The sequence below is a fragment of the Leptonychotes weddellii genome, chromosome 6, assembly GCF_054177405.1.
Source record: "Leptonychotes weddellii isolate Sample4059 chromosome 6, ASM5417740v2, whole genome shotgun sequence".
Lineage (NCBI taxonomy): Eukaryota > Metazoa > Chordata > Mammalia > Carnivora > Phocidae > Leptonychotes > Leptonychotes weddellii.
Genome location: NC_138374.1, coordinates 67118290 through 67130520, shown reverse-complemented (window position 1 = coordinate 67130520; position 12231 = coordinate 67118290). Strand labels below are relative to the sequence as shown.

At 41.1% G+C, this 12231-nt stretch overlaps 1 protein-coding gene across 1 annotated transcript in view; it reads right to left on the bottom strand.

Annotated features, from left to right (window-relative positions):
* Window positions 1–12231, bottom strand: part of RYR2 (ryanodine receptor 2) — a 652366-nt gene that overhangs the window by 478827 nt on the left and 161308 nt on the right. The window contains exon 2 of the mRNA XM_081824340.1: window positions 893–1012. Coding sequence (XP_081680466.1) covers window positions 893–1012 — 120 coding nt within the window. The remainder of the gene's footprint in view (window positions 1–892; window positions 1013–12231) is intronic.

The following is a 12231-nucleotide window of genomic DNA, read 5'->3' as shown; positions in this document are numbered from 1 at the left end:
GACTGTCTGTCAAAGGACTCCATAGACCAAAAAGTGCTACAGAAAAGATGACTACATGGACTGATTTCTGGTTGACTTCCTACCCATGAGACATCTTCCTCTTTCCCTTCTTCCACACAGTCGGATCTTTCAGCACATCGTGTACGTCCCCAAGGCATGCTGTCAATCTCCCCCAAGTCCCCCACCATCACTCTAGTCCGAAGAACCAGCAGCTCCCATCCAGATTTCCATTTCCCTGCTTCCATGCTTGCTCTCTCAACATCCTCCATCACATAAGAGCCAAGATGATCTTTGCAATGTCTACATCAAATTGCACCACTCACCGGTTCCAATGGCCTCCCTTCATCCTAGAGCAAAACCTCAACTCCTGGCCATGCCTCGAAGCTCTCCGTGACCAGTCCCAGTTGAGGAGAACTAACTAGGGGCCCCTACATTACGTAGTTCCTCTTTCTGCAATGTTCCAGAATACTCAGGACTGCTCACTCTCTCTCTCACTTCATTCCAGATTGCTCAAGTGTCACTGCCTCAGACAGCCTTCCCCAAATATCCTTTGTGAAAGGGTGAGTCCTTGCCCCATCACTCTATACCCTATTATTCTGCTTTCTCCATAGCCCTGAGTTCCAAAATCACATCACTTATTTACTTGTTTACTTTTCCACTAAAATATAAACACCATGGGAGGTGAGAGCTCGGTCTCATTTCTGTCAACAATCTTCTCTGACTTGCAAAAAGTAGAGGCTCAACTAGAAATTTGCTTAACGAACGGTAAGCACATTTTTCAAATCCCCTTCAGTTTATCTGTTCCACACACAATAACAGAACGTCCATGAATAACTCCAATACCACTAGTAAAACCCGAACACTTGAAAGGCCTCAAAAGGCTTTATCCCACCTTGGAATTCGAAGTGGACTCCAAGAAACAAAGTCGGTTGCCAAACCCTTCTGCGGCCAAACACAGTTTCTGTTGTTCTTTGTGGATGGTTGCGGTGCACTGCAGAACCACCTCGTCATCCTGCAGAGGGGGAGGAAAAGAGAAAAAGAAAATGAGGTTTGACATGACTAGACAGTCTAAATCAGACCTAGAAGACTTACTTTAGCGCCTATTAAAAATCGGAGAGAAATGTAACAACTGTCCCCACCCCCACAAAAAAAAGAAAAACCAGACAAAATCAATCCCTCGAGAATTTTCCCTTGTAAAAAAGGTAAGGTGGAAGGGGGAGAAAGAGCTGATTGTCACTCAGGCAGTCAACAGCTTCCTCACTATCATTACTGATCCCCAGAGGCAACCCACACGAGCAACGGTAAAATACAGAATCTCCACGTTAGCACGCTCGCACACGGTTTTAATCATCAAAATTACCAAGAAATTGTCTGACATCAAGTGTCATCAGGACCAGCACCAGTTCCAACAGCAGGTGCACACAGCACTCCAAAACCAGCACAGGAAGCCAGGTCAAGAACAGAACACCTGGGTTCAAATCAATCTGAAAAGTCATCTCAGCTCATCCACACACTGTTCACATTTCAAAGGACCCTTGGGTGCTTAAAAATGTGCAGAGAGAGAGAGGATCTGCTAGTTCAGTCCTGTGAAATCCACACTGGTTTCCAATTAACTAAGCAGCATTACAGGGCAAGTTATGCCAGGGGAAAGATGATACATGGAACAACTCAGTGTAGGCAGCATGAGGACTGCAAGAAGCACGGACTTGAGACTCAGCGACAGCTCGAGCTGGACTGCCATCCTGGCTCTGCCATCCGCAGGTTAAAGATGCTAGCCAAAGCACTGAATCTCTAAAAGGACAAGGTAAACAAGTCACATAGAGACTGATATGCAGAAGGCGCTCAACAGACAATAAGTGGGAGATAGCATTGTCATTTTTAAACAAAATATCTCACTTTAACAAGTTCTAAGTAGCCACTGTCTAAACAGTCTAACCACTTGACACTTAAAGCAGTCAAAAAACAAATATATTCATTGACCCCTTTAATTAGAATGGGAGAGAAAAGGGACAATCAAGTATAACCTAGAAGACCCTCATCATGGAAGAACGGCAGAGTGGGGGTGAGGAGATGTGATAAAAATTCAAAAGCAGAAAACAAGCCTTTTGGGTTGACCCAAAGAATATGCTGTATCAAATGGAAAAGTACAACTCCAATCTGCATTTAAAACCTTTATAATGTTAAGTATTTGTTTTCTTTCCTATACGGTGCAGCAATACCGAATAGCTGGCTTATAGCACCAGTCACAGGCAAAGTCCAATCTCTTAATAATCACCTCCCAACTCTCCCTCCAGGTGCTCATTAATTTCCAGCGAACATTCGATTGTTACATTTAAGAAGTCATCCACTAAAAAAAAAAAAAATAGCATTATTTTCATATAACAAGTACATCTGAATATTAATTCATGCTCAGCATGGCTATAATAAAAATAATGAAGGGTTTTTGTTGCTTATATAATCTGCAAAATCAAAGATATTTTGTTTTCCACATGTGGAGCCTAATAACAAAGAACCAAATTGTGTTGATGTGCTCATTGCCTTACCAAATCCCCCCAGTCTTTTACTATCTTGTCTCACTCACCCTCTGGAACTAACTTGAGCATGCAAACGGCACTCTTGGGTAAAATGGACTCCTCTGGATGTTGGAGATCATCTAAATTCCATTTAGTAAATAATTACTTTAATGCACTCATTAAAGACAGTTTGAGAATGAGAATTAAGAGAAAATAGAAAGGTATAGGACAGGCGAGAATAACGTGATACTCAGGAAGCCCCCAAAAGAAGAGGGGGCACATCACATTTGCCAAGAAGTATAGTGTATGTCGGTCCTGGCATTAACTGATTTATTCTTCACCACATCCTGTGATGTAAAGAGCATCCACACATAGACACACGAGGACAATGAGGCTCAAGGTAACTTGTTGCTCACAGAGAGGGCTGATCATACATATGTCTAAGAACTGGTCATTCAACCTAATTTATCTGAATCTCAAAGTCCTCGGCCCCATGCTGCTTCTAGAGGCTCAACTGATTCTTTTACTACGTTTGTTATCTAGAAAAGTACTTCTCAATCTTTAATGTGCATCCAATCACCTGCTGAAGTGCAGATTCTGGTTCTGCTGGGCTTGGGTGGGGCTGATTCTACATTTTCAACCAGTGGATTTGAGGAGCTAGAATGCCCAATGGGTCCCAGAAAGGACAGAGATCCCAGGAGACAGGTGAGCAGTCTCTTACAAGAGCTTGGAGGCAATCAGTAACAGCTGAATATTAAAGCAAGTGTATACTTTGGACAGAACCAGAAATGAGAGCACACGTGGAGATGCTCATTAATATGTGGTCCATACCAACCATGTTAGGGAAGGGAACCAATATAAATAATATACTGAACTACCCTACTAAGCTTATAAAACCAACTCACTTGTGCCAAGTGTCCCTTTAATCTAGTGCCTTAACACTAGATTACTGTGTGATGGAGTGTCTGGCCACAAAGCAACATGAAGTTCAAAAGCGCTCTGCCACAGCACCAAGGAGAGAAGCTAACTTCGACGTTCAATCACAATTCCACTTTGAAAGATAGAACCTAGACTGACGTACTTATAAGGCTTTTTCCAGTTTACCTGGGAGCAGTTTTTATTTTACATTCCAGTAAGCAGAGGGTTTCTTTCTAACAGAAACTAAAATATACTCACAGCATTGGATGGACCAAACACCAATTCATAAATACCTGCCAGTCCCCTTTAATTAACCTATCATTCATCTCAAAGCATCATTTTTCTCCAGAACCACTCTGGTTTGACAGCCTACTGACTATGCATTGGAAAAGTCTCAGTAAGTAGCTTTTTTCTTATAACCCATGTGCAGTAAATCTGGTTTTGCCAACATATACATGTGTGCATACGGATCTAGATACACACATACACATACATGAAATATCTTTTCTATTCTAAGAACAGAGACTAAGCACAGCTTCATACTGATGGGATCCAGAGAGTTAACACTGTTAAGGTAACAGAACAATAAGGCTATAGGTTAAAGTGCGTCTCTTGGGTCATAAGGCTTCTGAATTAGTCTCTGCCACCTGGCCTGAGGTCCAGGCTCCTAATGTCTCATTTCCAGTCTTCACATTTTAATTCCATGTGTCAGTGGTGTACCAGAGTGCCAAAATGCACACAATGGCCATCACTTTTCCAGCCTTAGTCCATAAGAACTAAAATCTTCCTCCAATATTAACCTTGCAGTATTCAGTAATGTAGAGTCCTCATGTCTTAGGTCTAGTACCCAGGGCTACAAATTCTGATTCAACTTACAAGAAATCCTATCCCATAACCAAAATGCTACAAAAGTATATTCTGCCTACATTCTATTATTTCATTTTTTAAATTTCAAAGTCTGTTAGTTAAAGGCGAATGACTAGCATGAAAAGATACTAGAACTTTCCTGGAAATACCTGAACTTACACCATTGCCCATTTTATGTAAAACTGGAAAAAATAAAGTTACTAGTTTTTGTTTTTTGTCTTTTTGTTTTGTTTTACAAATTTAGAACAAAATAAAATGTAAAGAAAAAATATTCTAGGAGAAACTTCATGAACTTTGTGAAGATAAATAGCACTTCAGCGAGAGTGCTATCTGGCTTACGATCCCCAAGGTCCTATGGATTCTATGCCAAATCCAGCAATTTCAAATCCATCAATTTCTCACCACACCAGCTACCATCATCTCTTGGTTATTATCTTCAAAACCCAATGAATAGTTTTCCACACGGCAAACTCCCTCCCAATGGTGTTTCACCTCAAGGTCACCCCATCAACCTGACTGTAATGCTTCCTGGCTTAAAATCTTTTAATGGCTTCCCATTGCTCTAAGGAAAAAGACCAAAAAACTCTAGTCTACAAGGCCCCACACCGCATAGAAAAGTACCAGCCTGACATTTCCTCCAACCAACCTTCCTTCCTTCGTTCATTCATTCCTGTGCTCCTACAGGACTCTGCACATACTATTAAACCCTTTCGGGCGCCTGGGTGGCTCAGTTGGTTAAGCGACTGCCTTCGGCTCAGGTCATGATCCTGGAGTCCCGGGATCGAGTCCCGCATCGGGCTCCCTGCTCGGCAGGGAGTCTGCTTCTCCCTCTGACCCTCCCCCCTCTCATGTGCTCTCTCTCTGTCATTCTCTCTCTCAAATAAATAAATAAATAAAATCTTTAAAAAAAAAAAAACCCTTTCTCCCTCCTCTAGTTAAGACATATTCATCTTTCAAATCTTAACTCAAGCATCCATTCCTGAGGTGGGCCTTCCCTGACCCACCAGGCTGCATCAGTTTCTTTGTTTCGTGCTCCTACACCACTATATTCCTTCAGTTTAAATAACTGAATGCATAATGACATTATTAAATTACAGTGCCTACCACCGCACTGGGCAAATATAACATACTCAGTAAAGGATTATCTTAATCCACTTTATGATTGCTCATAAATATGTGTTGCCATGCCGACAAATTGAGTTGCTTTTTAGAATTGCCAAGGTAGGGGTGCCTGGGTGGCTCAGTCGTTAAGCGTCTGCCTTCAGCTCAGGTCATGATACCAGGGTCCTGGGATCGAGCCCCACATCGGGCTCACTGCTCTGCGGGGAAGCCTGCTTCTCCCTCTCCCTCTCCCACTCCCCCTGCTTGTGCTCTCTCTCTCACTGTGTCTCTCTCTGTCAAATAAATAAATAAAATCTTTAAAAAAAAAAAAAAAAGAATTGCCAAGGTAAGACCCTACCTTTCCAATTAAAGCTAGCACGGTATGATCCCATTAAGTGATTTTCTGGTTATATTCAGCCAGGAAATAGGGCAGTATTTGAGGAAAATTGCTGATCCTATTATATTTATGACAAATTTTAATGGATTGTAAGCATCTGTGGCATCAATATAAAACCCAATGGGATTACTGGGGGGAAAAAAAGCGGTCTAGTCCCTCATTTCCCTATAAACGTAATAACACTTTGGTTACAACTCTTTCCATATGCAATCTAAGCAAATCAAACATACTGTCCTCTTGAAAAGTCAAGAAATGTTCTTCATAACTCAGGTCATTAAAAAGTCCCTCAAATCACACCAGGGACTTTTCTTAGATGCTTATAATGCTTGTCTTTTGAAATGTTTATCCACATCTAGACCTTCTGTAACTTGTCTTCTCCCACGGTTAGGTCTTAATAATTTTTCCACAATTGGCTCCAACTCAAAAAGCTCACTATATGGGGCGCCTGGGTGGCTCAGTTGGTTAAGCGACTGCCTTCAGCTCAGGTCATGATCCTGGAGTCCCGGGATCGAGTCCCACATTGGGCTCCCTGCTCAGCAGGGAGTCTGCTTCTCCCTCTGACCCTCCTCCCTCTCCTGCTCTCTGTCTCTCATTCTCTCTCTCTCAAATAAATAAATAAAAAATCTTTAAAAAAAAAAAAAGCTCACTATATGTATTGCATCCTATGGCTACTGGTCAAGCAGGTCAGATTGAATTCCATAGAAACCAGGTGTCCACTGAAAATAAGTTTTTTGGGATGCTTGGGTGGCTCAGCTGGTTAGGCACTGGACTCTTGATTTCAGCTCAGTAGTGATCTCATGGGATCAAGCCCCACCGTGGGCTTCGCACTGAACATGAAGCCTGCTTGGGATTCTTTCTCTCTCCTTCTCTCTCTTTATTTGCCCCTCCCCTCCCCATGCACACGCTCTCTAAAAAGAAAAAGAGAAAAGCACTTCAGTTAAAACCCAAAGCAATCACACCATCCAATTTAGATATAGTAAATGCTCCATAAATATACGCTGGATTGAATTTTTTTTGTTAAAGGCTCTTGTACTCTTCCTGTGACCTGACAACTCTTTAGAACAGAGATTAATGCTGCATTCCAGGCAATTCTGTGATGAGTAAATAAGACATGATTTCTAGAACAAATGCTGCCAAGTCTGCTGGAATAGTACAACATGGGAAATAATTATCAAACAACAGCTGTAGCTTCTTTCAGACATTCATTTATCATTTAATAAATATTTACTGGGGATCTAATATGTAATAGGATATGTCCTAAGCACTTGAGATAAATCACTGTATAAATCGAAGATCCCTGAACTCATTAGGCCTGCATTCTGGTAGGGGAAGAGGGAGAATAAACAAAAACACGACAAACTTGTAAACTACATTAAAGGCAAAAAGTTCTGTGGAAAAAAATGGAACAGTATAAGGGGGATCAGGAGTGCCCCTGTGGTGGGAAGGTTGAAATTATGAATAGAATTGTCAGGCCTCATTGAGGGGATGACTTCCGAGCAAGACTTGAAGCAGGGAAGGAGAATGGGGACTGCAGGTTGAGGGATGGCCAATGAAAGTCCCCAAGGCAGGAGAGCATCCAGCATGTTCAAGAAAACAGAGGATGTCCCTGTGGCTGGAACAGAGTAGTCAGAGGGAGGAGGGTGCGAGGTAATAGGTGGGACCAGATCATAAAAGGCCTTGAGCCCAGTGTCAGATTCTTGGCTTCTACTGAGGGAATGGGAAGTCCACTGGAATGGGAAGTGTGGATTTAGTACACTGCAGGGAAACAAGGAGGAAGCAGACTGACCTAAAGGGGGTGACTTCAGCCAATCAGGGGAGAGGAAGGTGATTCAGATGAAGGTGTAGCAGTGTAGGTGGACCGAAGTGAGCCAATTGTAGACACATGCTGCATTTATTGAGTGTCCCCTATATTCCAGAACTGTGGTAAGTGGTCACAAGTTTGTCTCCCTATATATCATCATCACATCTGGCTTTTCTGGCAAATGGCCAAATAAAATGTTATCGCTAGTATGTTTTTCTTACAGCAAATATGTGGTTATCAGAACAAATGAGTTAAGGAAAAAAAAAAAGCTCCTATTTTTGGTCTTGTACCAAGTTTATATTCATTCATTTAAAAAAAAAAAAAAAAGCCTATCCTCAGTTTGCTCATTAGTAGAACCATAAAAATGACCGTGCAAAGCAATCTTTGGGAATATTATTTATGATTGTTCCATGAGCTTTAAAAATTTTTGTCCAAACCATCAGTTATAAAAGTACCAAGAAATGAAAAAAATAGTCAACTATTTAGCCCCCTATAATCTAAAACATTAAAAACACAGATTAAGGTGTTTTTGTTCTTTGTAAAACCCTTATCAAGGGCAGTCTGAACAGGGCCCGCTTTATCCTTCTTATGATGTAACTTTCCTTCTGGAAGGAGCACCTCCTCCGTGTCTCTGCAAACAGTCACACTCCTCCATTTGGATCATTCCCGGCATTTTCAGAGTTTAATGTGAATTTCTTAACCAGTGTCATTTCTTCTGGGACATCTCCATCCTCTTTGTCACAACCATGTTCCTTATTTATGTCAATAAGGTCACCTTCACTCAGTCCCTCTGGCTGCACATCTACGGTTTCTCAAGGGGCAACCTTGTCCGCACTCCCACACTCTGATACTGCTTCTACGATTCCACTTACGTTCCATCAGAATTTCATTTCCAGCATTCCTACTTTTTCTTTACTGCCCTTTCGTTTTTGATGGCCAATTCCCACTTACCCATGTTCCGGAAACGCCCCAAGCCTTGCTCACAGGGAGACGAGGAGGTAATGAATGCACCAGGTGTGGTCTGTGTGGGACGTGAAGAACAGAGGTGCAGTGACCAGTCACCACAGGCTTAGAAAGAAGCGCTGTGATTGGTCACTGATCATGATGTCCATCTGGTATGTATTTGACGGCAATTCATAAACTCAAGAGTTGGCAGTGAAATCTGTGCTTTATGCAGTTACTCACAGTTAATACATCATGGCAAATGAAATCTGAACCATGATGTTGGGCTACTGATGCCGTTTAACCAAACCCACCAAAGGAAATTGTGCCTATGATAAGCATGCAAAGTGCAGGTGGACACCTATGTTTGAGAACCTTACTAAAGGTACAGCAATTTGAACATATTATCAAGGTTGAAGCAGCACGATTTGCTAACAAATTATATGAGAAAAAAAAAATCCAGAAAGCTATTTCAGAAATCGTGGTTGTACATCTGGACAAAAATAAAATTGTCACACTAGAGAGAAACCCTATAAATAAAATGAATGCAGAAGAGCCCTCAACCACAGATATAACCTTTATGCCCACCCGGAAATTCAGAAAGGGAGACACCCTATAACTATATTCTTGGTATAAGAATCTTCAGTCATCATTCAGCCCTAAAAAGTACATTTTTACTCAGCCATCAGAAAGGATGAATACCCAACTTTTGCATCAACATGGATGGGACTGGCGATTATGCTAAGTGAAATAAGCATAAAAGGTCAATTATCACATGGTTTCACTTATTTGTGGAACATAAGGAATAGCATGGAGGACATTAGGAGAAGGAAGGGAAAAATGAAGGGAGGGAAATCAGAGGCGGGAGACAAACCATGAGAGACTATGGACTCCGAGAAACAAACTGAGGGTTTTAGAGGGAAGGGGGGTGGAGGGATGGGTTAGCCCGGTGACGGGTATTAAGGAGGGCACATACTGCATGGAGCACTGGGTGTTTTACACGCAAACAATGAATCATGGAACACTACATCAAAAACTAATGATGTACTGTATGGTGACTAACAGAGCATAATAAAATTAAATTAAATTTTTAAAAAGTACATTTTTTAATTCACACTAGTAAAAATACATTAAGAATGTCTGTGGTAAAGCCTTTAACACATACTCTGTCCCTAGATAACATCAGAGACTTCCCAGTGCAGAGAAATCCTATAAATGCGGTGAATACGGAAAAGCCCTCGGCCAGAGCACACACCTATAAGGACACCAGACAACCCATACAAGGGGAAAGACTATATGAATATAATGATTATGGGGAAGACATCAGCCAGAAGGCTAACCTTTATTCACACTAAAGAATTCATATGACAGAGCAACTCTATGCACTCAATCAGTGTGGAAAGGCCTTCATTGATAAATAAAAAACATGAGCAAATTTGCACTAGAAAGAAGGTCCATCTCTGTGATCACCGTAGAGGGGCTTTGTGTGAGTTCCAGCCCCAATGTGTATAAGAAAACTGCAAAAAGTCATCATCTTTAAGAAAGAAGGCAAGGTGGGGCACCTGGGTGGTTCAGTCTGTTAAACATCTGCCTTCAGCTCAGGTCATGATCCCAGGGTCCTGGGATCGAGCCCTGCATCGGGCTCCCTGCTCCGTGGGGAGCCTGCTTCTCCTTCTCCCTCTGCCTCTGCCTCACACTTCTCCTGCTTATGCTTTCTCTCTGTCAAATAAATAAAATCAGAAAGAAGGAAGGAGGGAAGGAAGGAAGGAAGGAAGGAAGGAAGGAAGGAAGGAAGGAAGGAAAGAAGGAAAGAAGGAAAGGTGATGTTTACCAGGAGGTACAATTCTCTTGGAGAATGCCAGATAATTCCTGCTCCAAAAGCCTATCAGTGAAGAAACCATCTGAGATTCTCTACTTATAGAGCAACACCTGTAAGACAGGTATGGATTCGAAATGCACAACACAACTCAGTGTCAGGAATGAAGAGCTATCCTCCATGATCACTCATTCCTTGATCAACATTAAAGACTTCATCTGGGGCACCTAGAATGCTCAGTGGTTAAGTGTCTGCCTTCAGCTCAGGTCATGATCCCAGGATCCTGGGATCCAGCCCCGCATTGGGCTCCCTGCTCAGCGGAAATCCTGCTTCTCCCTCTCCCACTCCCCCTGCTTGTGTTCCTACTCTCGCTTTGTCTCTGTCCAATAAATAAATAAAATCTTCTAAAAATTTTTTTTAAAAATAAAGACTTCACCTGAAGAGACACTTATCAAGTCAAGTCAAGCTTCAGCTGGAGCTCACAACAGAAAACCCATACTGGAAAGACACTCCATGAAGAACCCAATTCTAGCAACAATTGCCAAATGACTTATTACTGAAAAGATGTAAGACAGAGATGTAATGCTGTGAAAAATGGTGAGTGCAGAATTTGGTAACAAATAATAAAATTATAATATCAAACGATAATCAAGCAAAAAACATACTCAATAAATTTGTACTTGTGAATATGAATGCAGTAAAAATTGTTGAAAATCTAATGTGTTGCTATTTACCTTGACATAACCATGAAAATATGCTGAGTGAGAATGAGCCATTTTTTTCCATTAATAATCCTTCCCTGTTGATCAGTTAGATGGCTCCTGCCATTCATGCAGCACTAAACATAATTATAAATACTTAGGTTAATCAGAAAATAACTCAATGCAACTAAAAAATGTAGAATACAAAATAATGCACCTTTATTGAAGTGTTAAAGTATGTAATAACGTAAGAGTGAACAGAATCCTAAATACATAATTTATAAAAAATAAATTGGGTTCCTATATACTACCCTACATAAAAAATAATTCTAAGGATTAAAGATTTGGGGCATCTGGGTGGCTCAGTTGGTAAAGCATCTGCCTTTAGCTCAGTGTCCTGGGATCAAGCCCAGTGTCAGGCTTCACACTCAGTGAAGAGTCTGCTTCTCTGCCCCTCCCCCTGCTCATTCTCTCTCTCTAATAAAAATTAAAATTAAAAAAGAATTAAAGATTTAAATTATAAAGGCAAACTTTCAGAGTTTTAGAAGAAAATATGGGTGAATATCGGTATAAATTTATAATAAAAGAGGATTTCTCAAGTAAGACACAAAGAACAAAGAACAAAGAACAAAGATTGAGAAATTCAACTTTACTAAAATTAAGAACCTCTATTCAATAAAAATCACCATAAAGTAAAGCAACAAACCAAGATCTATGAGAAGATATTTGAAATTCATCCTAGAAACAAATACACACATAAAGGATTTATAAAAGTCACTGAGGAAAAAAAAATAGAAAAATAGGCAAAAAGCATGAATAGCATCTCGGCAGAAAATGAAATTCAAATGGTGAATTATAAGAAAAGAGGTTCAGGGCGCCTGGGTGGCTCAGTTGGTTAAGCGACTGCCTTCGGCTCAGGTCATGATGCTGGAGTCCCTGGATCGAGTCCCGCATCGGGCTCCCTGCTCGGCAGGGAGTCTGCTTTGCCCTCTGACCCTATCCCCTCTCATGTGTTCTCTCTCATTCTCTCTCTCTCAAATAAATAAATAAAATCTTTAAAAAAAAAAAAAAAAGAAAAGAGGTTCAATCTCATTAGTAATTAGAGAAATACAGACTAATAGGGAAATAAAACCCATTTTACATTCTCTAAACTGCCAAGGTGGGGCGGGGGGGGG